The 13,035-nt window shown below is 44.5% G+C and overlaps 1 protein-coding gene across 1 annotated transcript in view; it reads right to left on the bottom strand.

The window, feature by feature from the left end:
* Window positions 1-2,761: 2,761 nt before the first annotated feature.
* Window positions 2,762-13,035, bottom strand: part of LOC128107869 (translation initiation factor IF-2-like) — an 82,246-nt gene continuing 71,972 nt past the window's right edge. Inside the window, exons 3-4 of the mRNA XM_052734222.1 lie at window positions 3,225-3,271; window positions 2,762-3,137 (exon numbers count right to left, since the gene is read on the bottom strand). Of these exons, the coding sequence (XP_052590182.1) occupies window positions 3,006-3,137; window positions 3,225-3,271 (179 nt within the window). The 3' untranslated portion in view covers window positions 2,762-3,005. The remainder of the gene's footprint in view (window positions 3,138-3,224; window positions 3,272-13,035) is intronic.

Here is a 13,035-nt window from a genome sequence, read left to right as displayed (position 1 = left end):
GTCTCGAAATAGAGAATAGAAAGATGGCTGGGTTGTGGCTCAGTGGTAGAGAGTTTACCTAGCATTTACGAGGCCCTGGATTTGGTCTCTAGAACAGAAAGAGAAAGAGAGAAAGAGAGAGAGAGAAAGAGAGAGAGACAGAGACAGAGGCAGACAGAGACAGAGAGACAGAGAGAAAAGGAAGGAGGGAGGGAGGGAGGGAAGGAGAGAGGGAGGAAGGAAGGAAGGAAGGAAGGAAGGAAGGAAGGAAGGATACATAGCCATGTGTAGTGGCACCTTCTTCTAAACCCAGCTCTCCAGCACTTCTGTGGCTAAGGCAGGAGGATCCCAAGTTTGAGCCTAGCTGGGGTTACACAGTCAATTCTGAGTCAGCCTGAACTACATAGTTAAGTCCCTGTCTCAAAATTAAACACATGAACAGATCAGGTGTGATGGTGCACACCTTTAATGCCATCACTTGAGAGACAAAGGCAGGAGGATCTCTGTGAGTTCAAGGCCAGCTTGGTCTATGTAGTGAGTTCTAGGACAGCCAGCACTATATAAAGAGACTCTGTCTCAAAACAAACAAACAAACAGACAGACAGAAGCAAACCACAAAATGCCAAATACAAAGGCACAAAAATGAGTATTTGTTTAAAACAAGAAAATAAACCACACCATATTTTAAATTGTATGGTGTAAATCAATACTAGAAACAAGACATGATAAACACTCAAGAAAAATATAATTTGTATTGCTTCCCTGCCTGGAGTTCCTCTTGAAGGGCCTTTCCCCTCCTTTCAGGGGTAGATGGTTGCACACTGGCTAGCTGTTCCTTATGTGGCCACAATTCTGTCATATCCATTTCTATACGAATCCATAAGTCTTTCAGGTTTTCCTCTGGTGTGCCTGGCGGGAAACTGTGTCTTTCATGTTATCAATATAAAGCTAAAGTTGGGTTCTTTCGGATGTGCCAGCCTCTTAGTGATCCTTTTAGCATGTAAGCTGTGAGATTCCAGGGGCGTTTCAGATGTGTTTGCAGGATGACTTATGACCAGTCGGTGGTTTGATGACACTCAGGGTCCTGAAGCTTAAACTTTTCTTCTGTCTAGCAAGCCCATCTCTACCTCCTATCTGACACCTCTGGAAGACAAGTAGGAAGCCATCCACTAGACAGACTCCTTTCTCTCTCTACCTCTGCTGTGGTAGCTGCAGCCATTGCTCAGGTGGAGCCTAGAATGTGTGTCTGCAAGGCAGTTGAGGCTGAGACAGACACTGGAATCAGATTGCCAAGCTGGCTTTTTTCTCTTTAAAGCAGAGCCAGCTAATTAACACACATGTCTTATATTAGATCAGGTCACTTCAGTGAGCGTTAGGAAAGTGTGGATGCTATGCACATCAGACCCAATGTGATGTCTTCTTTCATCCTGTGGTTTGCAAACTTCACTCTGAAAGACCCCTGGATGAGCATAGGCTTGCTCGGAGGCTGCTTGGGGTGAGTGTGGGGGAAGGTGGTGGATGCTGAAGGCTAGGAGATGGTCAATGAGCATCAGTCTGGGGCCCTGACCACCAGATCCCATCCACGTGAATTAAGTATGAGAATATTCCCCTATCAGTTCATTGTCAAGACCAAGCATATGTTCCCTAGATCCGAGCTCTCTGCCACTTCGAAATGCCATCCATGTTCCATCTCTTTGCCAATGAGAAAACATGGATGAGACTGAAGGAATATGCCTATTCTATGTACTTACTCATGTTCATAAAATATGAGTGCCAGTTTGTTTCTGACGAAACATTTTTGTTTTACCTTGTTTTCATTTTTCTGTTCAAAATACAGTGGTTTGAACTAAAAAAAATTTTTTTTTGTTTTGGTTGCTTAACACAGATGCCTTGGGAAAGCCAACAAGCTCTTCGTATCCCAGGGAGACATCAATGGTTGGCATTTGATATTTCTCTTTCTGTCTCTGTCTCTCTGTCCCTGTCTCTGTCTGTCTGTCTGCCTCTCTCTCTTTCTAGCTCTCCGAGTTATTCCTGTATTCACTTGAGGTTTGCCCCAGTATTTTCTCTCTGGTTTTCTTTATCAAGCTCAGTATTTTACAAACATTTACATTTGTTTTGCAAGATAATTTATGAATAGAAATGATGAATGCTTTTCTGCCATTGTTGCCTAATTTTGTATTAAGTCTCTTTTTATAAAATTCATAGCACATATATTCCCTCCTCCTCCTCTTCATGATGCAAGCCAATTTATACTCAAGGACATATTTGAGCAGCTCACCCCGAGGTCTCGTCTATGGGCTCCTTGGAAGATGTCTTTAGCTCCTTCTCTAGTTCAACACCTTCTAGCTGAGAAATCTGACCACTACCCATGCTCCAGCATCACGTGTGTATGAAAGCCATCCATCCATTCACCCCTGAAGGCAGCTCTATTTTCCTGACTTCAAGACCCTTATTTCCAATAACTAATTCATGGCATCACCATGAAACCCCACAATGCTCTGCAAACAGCTTCTGCACAGTCAGCCAAATCTTATAATAAAGGATATATTTGCATCTGCATAATGTTATAATCCATTGTGTTAGTTTCCATTACTTGCTTTTGAGTGACGTATGCTAATTCATTGACAGTCCCTTTTCTCAGGTTGGTCACATTTAAAATAGTCAGAGTACACTGAAAAGAACAGCGGCAGTCTTAGCTGGCATGTGAAGGCAGAAGGGTCCTGTGTTTGAAGTGAGCCTGTGCTACTCAAGGGGATGGTGTCTCAAAGGAGCAGACAAGAGGCTTTTTTTTTTTTGACAAGTGATTTGCTATACTTTAATGTGATGTAATCAAACAAAGCAACTACTCATTGTAATAAAGGTCAGACAGTTTTCTGAAACTCTCACATTTAATCCTTTGGGTTGGCATTCAGGCACACACTCTAGCATGTAACATTTTCCCATTAGAAGTCCTATTTTGGAGGGAGAAAAGAAAACCCATGGAAACAAGTTCTATTTGAAAGCATCGTTTCCCAAAAGAGACATCCTCATGTATCCGAAAGTCTGGTCTGGGACATCCTTTTCGCCATCATCTGTCTGTTCTGCAATTCTGGCGTCAGGCGTTCACTGTAGAGGCTGGAGCAGGTAGCCTGGAGAAGAGGGCAGCCACTGGGGCTTACCTTTAGGAAATCATGAAATAGGTAAATAAATAGACAATGTGATTTGAAAGTACAGTTTAATGTCAATTTTGTTAACTTGATACATACCTGGGAAGAGGGACTCCCAACCGAGGAATTGTCTCCATCAGATGGGCCTGTGGACACATGAAGAGGTCTTGTTTAAAGTTGGTTGTGGGAAGGCCCATCCCACTGTGAGATACCATCCTTGGGCAGGTGAGCCTGGGCTGTTTCAGAAAGGTGGCTGAGCAAGCCAGGGAAAGCAAGCCTGTGATCAATGTACAGCAGTGTCTCTCAACCTGTGGGTCCCGACCCCTTTGCGAGTGGGTCACATACCAGATATCCTGCATATAAGGTATTTACATTGCAGTTCATAACGGTAGCAAAATTACAGTTATGAAGTAGCAGTGAAAATAATTGAATGGCTGGGGGTCACCACAACATGAAGAACTGCATTAAAGGGTGAAGCATTAGGAAGATTGAGAACCACTGTCTACACTCTGCTTTGCTTCCTGCCCTGGCTTCCCTTCGTGATGGACTGGAACCTGGAAGTGCAGTAAACCCTTTCCTCTTCTAAGTTGTTTCCGTCACAGTGTTTACCACAGCAGCAGTGAAGCTGACTAAGCAAGATGAAGGAGCGAAACTGAACAAACTGAGTACGGCAGGAACCGGGTAAGTTGTAGGGGCGGGACTTCCTGGGAAAGCAAGCTTTGACAGGCATTTCTGCAAGGTGTGTGAGCAAGGCAGAGAGGGAGGAGTCCTCCAGGCGAGAGACTGGGAAGAAACCCTGTCTCTATTCACACTACCTGAAACTTAGCATTTCCTCCAGAAATGGCTGTGGACAAACCGCAGCCATAGCAGCAGCATCTGGGAACCTCCTGACAAACAAAACAGGACACTTCTGTACCCTCGGACGTTGGTGGCTGATTTCTGGAGATGTCACCTGTGCACGTCAGGACGTCACACGATGGGAGTGATGGGGGCTGCTGTGTGATCCTGTTATTTAACTTACTGAAAAAGCACATGTGCCACCGTAACACAGACGCGCTTTCTAGTATTCTCATCACTATTTCATTAGAACCGTATCGTTTGTAATGACGTGCATTTTTACTTTAAATTTAAAATCTGAGATGACTCAGCTGGTAAAACACTACCTGCACTAGCATGAGAAGCGGGAGTTCGGATCCCTAGTGCACACACGTAAATGACAGCTGGCTATGGTGGCCAGCCTGAAAGAGACAGAAGATCACTGGAGCAAGCTGGCCATAGAGATTAGCGGAATGGAAAACTCTGGGTTCAGAGAGATACAAATAACTGAGGAAGACACCAAACCTTAACCTATGGCCTCCACACACATGCACACATGTATGCATGAAACACACACAGACATACACACACACATTGCCCACACACGTGTAAACACACATATACACTCACACCACACACACACACACACACACACACACACACACACACACACACACACACATGCACACACAAACTAATCTTCTTGGGAGAGGATCCATGAATCTTCCTGATACAGAATAGATTATAACTAATGTGTGAGAAGAAAGCAAGAAGTTGGGAATAAAACAGGAGTCCAGTAGCTGGGCCTGGCAGGTGGAGGTGGGCAGACCGCAGGCAGAGCTGCGGTTGGATGTCATGGGGTTTGGAAGCCACTGGAAGCTTTCGGGGAGGGAGATAACAGGCTGTGTTGGGTGGCTGGCTACAGTGTGAAGAAAAGATGTTTTAGGCTACATATGACATTCTGAGACCTTAAATAGGCCAGGAATCAGGCTGGAGAGGTGGAAGTGGTAAAAATGGTCACAGTGACGAATGCCTTCTGAAGTTAAAGATGACCATTTGAGGACAGGACGAGAGGAAAAAGAACATTCAAGAAAGACTTTCAGAGTGACACCAAGTGAGTGAACGGTGGGGTCACTTACAGAGAAGGCAAATAGCAGGAAGGCGTGGATTTGGGAATAGAGACAGAGACGGTGTGGAATGAAGAGTACCTGTTAGAACATATTGTATCTGCAGGGCCTTCGTGCCATCCACGGAGGGCTGCTGAATACACAGCGGGAGGTGTGGCCAGAGTTAGGAAAGGAAAGAAGGCTGGGAAAGGAAGTGTGGACAGCTGATGTGTAAAGCCATGGATGTTCATCCCCCCAACTCCAGAGTCAGTGCTCTGAAGGGCCAACACTTGGAGGCTGAAGGAGGGAGGACTCGGCAAAGCTGGCCAAGAAGTGACAGCCAGAGAGACAGGAGATTGTACGGATGTTTAGTGAAATACTGAGAAAGTAAATTTGAATGATAAGATAGATTTTAGTTCAGAACATTTCAGTTACAACATAAACTGTAATGGAGAAAAGAATGCTAGACCTTCTGGCATACACTCGACACCATGGTTTAGCCATGCAGGGTCCTGGACCTAAGGACTTGATATCTGTGTCTTAGTATACTAAGATTCCTCCCTTACCTCATAATGTCTCCCTCTATCAAGATATCTCTTTCATTGCTCTCCCACTCTGTCCCTCCCCCAGCTCAACCATCCTGTTCCCTCATGTTCTCATCCCCCATCCCCTCCCCACAGCCAACATCAAATTAAATGGAAAGAAACTCAGCCTTTGTGCTCTTGGTTAAGTTGTTTAGCTATTGTGATATCACTTTTTAAAAGTTATCCTGCTTAAGCCGGGTGGTAGTGATGCATGCCTTTAACCCTAGCACTTGGGAAGAAGAGGCAGGTGGATCTCTGTGAGTTCGAGGCCAACCTGGTCTATAGAGCTAGTTCCAAGACAGCCAGGACTATACGAAGAAACCCTATCTTGAAAAGAAAAAAAAAATTCCTGCCTAAAATTAAGATGCATACTGCCTCCAACTTCATAGGAAAACTGTGGAAGGCCTCAGATGTCCACAAGAGAAAGTAGATTACAACGTGCTTAACAGTAATGAGGTTAAAAATCAGGGTAGAAGCCAGGCATGGTGGCATGTATCTGTAATCTCAATACCTGGTTGGCCGGGGGGGGGGGGGGGGGTGAGGCTGGAGGATTGAGAGTTTGGGATAAGCCTGGACTACATAGCAAGATTTTGTCTCAAACGAGAAAAACAAAATTCATGGTGGGACTTGACCCAAGTTCAATCAGTCTCTTGCATGGATCCCAACACCATCAATCTAAGACTCTGTTGACAATTATAGGGCCTATCCTAGAACAAAATGTGGGATAAAAATTCATCTTCAGCTACTTTGAGTCTTATTTAGGCCCTTTTTAGCATCACTTTTGTCAGGCCCCCAGATGGATATCCTGAGTCTGACTTCTTCAGGGGTCCCCCATGCTGATATTCTTCTTTTTTTTTTTTTTTGGTGTAAATTTTTTAAAAAAAATTTTAATTCATTTTACATACCAACCACAGATTCCCCTCTTATCCCTCCTCCTACTCCCCCCATTACTTCACTCCCCTCCCCCAGACCCACCTCTCATCCCCTCCTCCAACAGGGTAGGTTCTCTATGGGGGGACAACTAAGCCTAGTACCTTCAATTGAGGCAGGACCAAGCCCCTCTCCGTTGCATCAAGGGTGAGCAAAGTATCCAACCATAGGGAATGGGCTCCAGAAAGCCAGCTCGTGCACCAGGGATAGTCCTGATTCTACTGCCAGGGGCCCCTCAAACAGACCCAGCTACACAACTGTCTCCCGTATGCAGAGTGTCTAGTCTGGTCCCATGCAGGCTCCACAGCTGTTGGTCTAAAGTTCGTGAGTTCCTTTGAGCTTGGTTTAGTTGTCTCTGTAGACTTTCCCATCATGATTTTGACCTCCCTTGCTCATAGAATCCCTCTTCCCTCTCTTCAGTTGGACTCCTGGAGCTCGGCCTGGTGCTTGGTTGTGGATCTCTGCATCTGCTTCCATCTATTACTGGATGAAGGCTCTATGATGACAGTTAGGGTATTTATCAATCTGATTACCAGGGTAGGCCAGTTCAAGAACCCTCACCACGATTGCTAGTAGTCTAATCTGGGGTAGTCCTTGTGGATTCCTGGGAATTTCCTAACACCAGATTCCTCCCTTACCTCATAATGTCTCCCTCTATCAAGATACCTCTTTCATTGCTCTCCCACTCTGTCCTTCCCTCAACTGAACCACCCCGTTCCCTCATGTTCTCATCCCCCATCCCCTCCCCACAGTCAACATCAAATTAAATGGAAAGAAACTCAAAGTGATCCTACTAAAATCAGGAACAAGACAAGCTGTCCACTCTCCTCATATCTATTCAATGTAGTACTCAAAGATCTAGCTAGAGCAATAAGACAACAAAAGGAGACCAAGGGGATACAAATTGGAAAAGGAAAAAGTCAAACTTTCGCTATTTGCAAATGATATGATAGTCTACATAAGTGACTGCAAAAATTCTAACAGGGAACTTCTACAGCTGATAAACACCTTCAGTAATGTGGCAGGATTCAAGATTAATTTAAAAAAATCAGTAGCCCTCATATACACAAATAATAAACGGGCCAAGAAAGAAATCAGAGAAACATCACTCTTCATAAAAGCCACAAATAATATAAAATACCTTAGGGTAACTCTAACCAAACAAGTGAAAGACCTGTATGACAAGAACTTTAAGTCCTTGAAGAAAATAAATGAAGATGATTCAGGAAATGGAAAGATCTCCCATGCTCATGGATAGATAGAACCAACATAACAAAAATTGCAATCTTATCAAAAGCAATCTACAGATTCAATGCAATCCCCATCAAAATCCCAACACAATTCTTCCCAGACCTTGAAAGAATAATACTCAACTTCATATGGAAAAACAGAAAACCTAGAATATTTAAAACAATCCTTTACAATAAAGCAACTTCTGGAGGCATCACCATCCTGACTTCAAGTTCTATTATAGAGCTATAGTAATAAAAACAGTTTGGTATTGGCATAAAAACCGACATGTGGACCAATGGAATCGAATTGAAGATCCTGACATTAATCCACACGCCTATGAACACCTGATTTTTGACAAAGAAGCCAAAACTATACAATGAGGAAAAAAGAAAGCATCTCCATGCTGATACTCTTTCCCACATACTGTCTTCCTTCCCACATATTTCTCCTTCCCCCAGGGCTCTATCTTGGGGCCGCATGCTACTGACTCCCTGCCTCTAGCTCCCTCACCAGTAGGCACGAAGTCTGTTGCTCTTATAAAAGCAGCTTTCCTAGGGGCATGTAGGCTCTTTATTTCCCACCCTTCCTTTTGTCTGTAGCTCAATGTGCACCTCTGTTTTTTCCCTGTCTCTGTGTGTGGCTCATGCGAGATCCCGCTCCTTCCCAGCCATGCTAAACTTTCCCAAATCGTCAAATAAAAAGAGTTTGTGACAAAGAACTAAAGACCTGTGTTCTGAGTCCACAATATTCCAAACTTAAATGTCTGTTTAAGTTGCTTAAATATAGAGCGGGTCTGGGAAATAGCTTAGTTGGTGAAGCATTTTCCTTGCAAGCATGAGGACTGTTTCCTCAGCACCCATGTAAAAATCAGGGCACGGTGGTGCACACTTATATCCCCAACACTGGAGAGGCAGGGACTGCAGATCTTTGGGGATCACTAGCTAGTCAACCTAGCCTAATCTACAAGTCTTAAGCCAATGAGAAACCTTGTCTCCAAAAAACAAGGTCGATGGCTCTCAAGAATGATATTTAAACCTTCCCTCTAGACTCCACACACACACACACACACAGACACGGGCATGGGCACCTGCACACACACACACACACACACACACACACACACACACACACACACAGACACACAGACACAGAGGCATGGGCACCTGCACACACACACACACACACACACACACACACACACACACACGGGCATGGGCACCTGCACACACACACACACACACACACACACACACACATACACACACGGGCATGGGTACCTGAACACACACACACACACACACACACACACACACACACACACACACAGAGGCATGGGCACCTGCACACACACACACACACACACACACACACACACACACACACACACACACGAAAAATAGAATCTCACTTTTGAAAACATATGGTTGACATGTGTTCTGACATGTGTTTCCTCTCATGCAAATGCCATTATTCTGATCTTTCTCAGCTGTGCTAAACTTTCCCGTCATAAAATAGAATTAATATAAAAACAATTTGTGTATGTATAGTGTGGTGGTGGTATGGTGGCAGGTGTGTGTGTGTTGCATGTGAGTGTGAGTGCATGGACCTGCATGTGAACATGTAAAGGCCTGAGAAAGACATAGAATGTCTTCCTCTATGACTCTGCCATAATCCCTTGAGAAAGACTCTTTTGTTAAACCAAAGAAACTCACTAGTGATCTTCCCTCATTGCTGGGGTTGCCAGTAAACACAACCATGTCCACTTATTTTTCTTTCTAATGTGGGTGCTGGGGGAGTCTATCTTATGCTTGTGAACAAGTGTGCTTCCTACTGAGCCATCCTCCCAGCCATTATCACCATTCTGATTGACAAGTCATACCGGTACACTCGTCGGGCATGTCATGTTCGATATATGTTTACAATGGGATTGTTTAAGTGAAGCTAAGCAGCATTCCTCTGCCACTCACCTTCCATATTTTTATGGTGAGACATTTGAAATTCCCTCTCCGTTATTTATTAGGGAGTGCATTGTTGCTGATTCCTCCGGTCTGTGACTTTATATGCACTCTCTCTTCCTTCCCTCCCCCACCCACTACTACTCTGGGCTTTGGTGACCATTGTCTAGCCTCTACTTCCATAAAGTCAACTTCATTAGACTCTACATGCACATGAGATCATGTAAAGTGAAATAAACATAGGGCTTTTCTCCCAGTGCCTGGCGTATTTCACTTCACACGATGTCTTCCAGATTGATCCATGTTCCTGCAAATGGTAGACTCCTTTCTTTTTAAATCTGAGTAGCGTTCTGCTGTGTATGCACATCACACTTTCATTGGCTGTTTGTTGATTGGTTGATGGATGCTGTGGTGGGTCCATATCTCAGCCAAGAACACCTCAATCCTTTATGAGTCTGACTGACCGTGATAGAGTGTCACCGGATATGACTTGAGTGAATGATTTTGCTTCCAGGTCACACATTTGAACTTCACCTTGAGTGCATTACAGAGTTTCATCTTCCCATCTTTTCAAAGGTTTTATTTCAATATTTAAAGTACAGAAATATTGAGGCAGACCAAATTTAGTTTATGGTCTAAATGTTAGTTGGGGTAGCGGAGGCTTAGTAGCTCGCAGGTTACCTTCATTCATACCTCATTCTGTGAGGATGGGCTAAAGGGAAGGGATTCCAGGGTAGGACACAGAACCATCTAGAGCAGAACACTTGGCTTCAGTATTTTGGTCAGTTTGACACAAACTAGAGTCACCTAGGGAGAGGGAACCACAGCTGAGTAATTGCTTCCTTCAGAAGGCCTGTAGGCAAGCAAGCCTGTGGAGGCATTTTCTTGATTAATGGTCGATGTAGGAAGGCCTAGCTCACTGTGGGTGGCACCACCTGTGGGCAGGTGGTCCTGGGTGCTGAAATAAAGCAGGCTGAACAAACCAGTTAGCACATTGCTCTATGGTCTCTGCTTCACTTCCTTCCTTTGGTTCTTGCCTTGGTTTCCCCGGATGATGGGCCGTAACCCCTAAGATGAGTAAACCCTCCCTTCCCCAAGTTGCTTTTTGTCAGAGTGTTTATCACAGCAAGAGAAAGCAAACTCTGGGCTGGGCCTGTAGAGTATATTTCAACCCAGAGGGGAGAGACTGTGGTGGGGCGGGGGCGGGAAGCAGATAATCGGCTCCGTGACGCCTTCCTCTCCTACACTGGCCTAGGATTGTCCCCAATCTCCCCACGAACAAGGGTGAAGAGCTAAGGTGGTAGGATGCCCTCACCAGACAGCAGAGCTGCAGTTTAGTTCCTAGAAGGTGGGAAGAATCCTCAGGGCTCTGCTAATCAGAGGGCAGCCCAGCATTCCAGATGCTCGCACAGTCACACAGATAACACCGAAACTGAGGCTTTGCCTACACACCATTGTCTTTCTGCATCTCCAGAAGTATCCAGGCAAGGTACAGGCATGTACCTTTAGACCAAAGGACGTCTAAAAGCTTAGCTCTTGATTCCATTTCCAATGGGTCAGAGAAAGAAGTATTCTGAAAATGTCATGCACCTATCACCCTTGAGAGTCTGGGAAGGGAGTAGTGAAGGGTCTGTGGAACACCAGGTAGCTTTCCTAGGGTGAGAAGATACATACTATCTGGCTGGCTGGGGACTTGGTGGAGAAGAGTCCAAAATTCAGATAAAGGGTACCTGAAAAATAAGATGTATCATTGAGATGTTCAGTTCTCTGAGATGTCTGTCGTTTAATTAAACAACAAGGGTGATCTTCTAGCTCCCGAGGAGTTCCTTTAATTAAACTTTCCATCTCTCCTCTCTGTTCTGCAGGGCCACTCCAGAGTGCTGGCTTTGGCATAGTCATCATTCGGCCACCCATGATGGTTTGGAAGAGTCCTGCTGCTGAGTTAGCAGAATTCTTAAATGTGACCCGTTGGCTCTTCATCGTCACCGGTGCTAATCTAGTCGGGAAGCTCTGGGGCTGTGATGAATCTTGGATGTTATTTTTTTTTTTTTATTGTTTTGTGGGCCGCATGCAAAATATCTGCCTCTAGCTAGAACCCAGATGTGGATGAAGTTTCTGGTCAAATTGCAGTTCTTCCAGCCATGAAATGGTGTCACAGTGTTCTCTTAACACAGAATTGTTTAGTCTTTGAGTTAGAACTGAACAGCTCATGGCAATGTGTGGCTTGACATCTTAGGCATGCTGGTTCAATTCATGAAGAGCCAAAGTTATCAATCACTCCTCAATGATGTAAAGAAACTGCCAGTGGCGAAATCGCCTGGGTCTCTCATGCGTTATTCTTCAATGTGGTGTGACCCCCATGCTGGGGTTAAGAGGACACTATGTTATGTGGACCATTGCTGCTACAAGCCACTCATGTTCTCACTGAGAGAGGGATTTATACGATGGAGAACTAAGGGGTTCACAGAGACAGGAGGCTAACCATTCGGCCAGCGAGAACATGAGGCAGGTCAGCTGTCTGTGAATGAAATAGTGATTGCTTTCCTACACCCCAGGCTGTGATAATTTGAAGTGCTGTGACCATTTTCTGCCCCGTGGAAAACTCCAGCATAGACTCTCTGCTCCTGTTGCATTGTCTGCACAGATACACATTTCCTAAATGCCTCCATAGACACGCTCGTAGAAAGCTAGGGCAGTGTAGATTTCAGATTGGAAACAAAATGTGCCAGTGTAATTCAGATTTTGAAAATCCAAGATGAATCTTGGGGTGCCTTGGTGTCAGAGACATTACCCCAACCTTCCCAGCAAGTTTTGTTATGGAACAATATTTTACAGTGTGGAAAATAATATCTGGCAGCTGATCATTGGACTTCTACCATTCGCAAAGGAGGAGGGCCGGTAAGACTGTTTGCTTTATTGTACCCATTCGTGTGTGATGTTTTGGTAAACTTAATTTCTTTTATAGCAGATGCTAAGTAAGTCTGAAGCGATTGCTTTATTCTGTGTGTAAAGGAAATGTTAAATTGGAATAAAGAGGTTTTCCAAAGTTTGACTCTTTTCTCTTTGAATATAGCCATGCGATGCATCTGTCTTTCCCCTTCTCCACAGGAAGACAGACTACTTCTGGTGACTTTGTCTGAATATTTGAATATTTGCATCTAATAAATAGTCATAAGCAATGTGAAGCCTTTTCTTTTCTTCCTCCTGTGGGAAAGCAACGACCTCTCTGAAGTGAATGTTGCTGCAAAACTGACCAGTTTCAGAGCGTCTGAACAGCAGTGGTTAG

The sequence above is a fragment of the Peromyscus californicus genome, unplaced genomic scaffold, assembly GCF_007827085.1.
Source record: "Peromyscus californicus insignis strain IS unplaced genomic scaffold, ASM782708v3 Scaffold_12__1_contigs__length_115047231, whole genome shotgun sequence".
Taxonomy (NCBI): Eukaryota; Metazoa; Chordata; class Mammalia; order Rodentia; family Cricetidae; genus Peromyscus; species Peromyscus californicus.
Note: the sequence above shows the minus strand (reverse complement) of the source record. Positions and strands in the feature narration are given on the sequence as shown.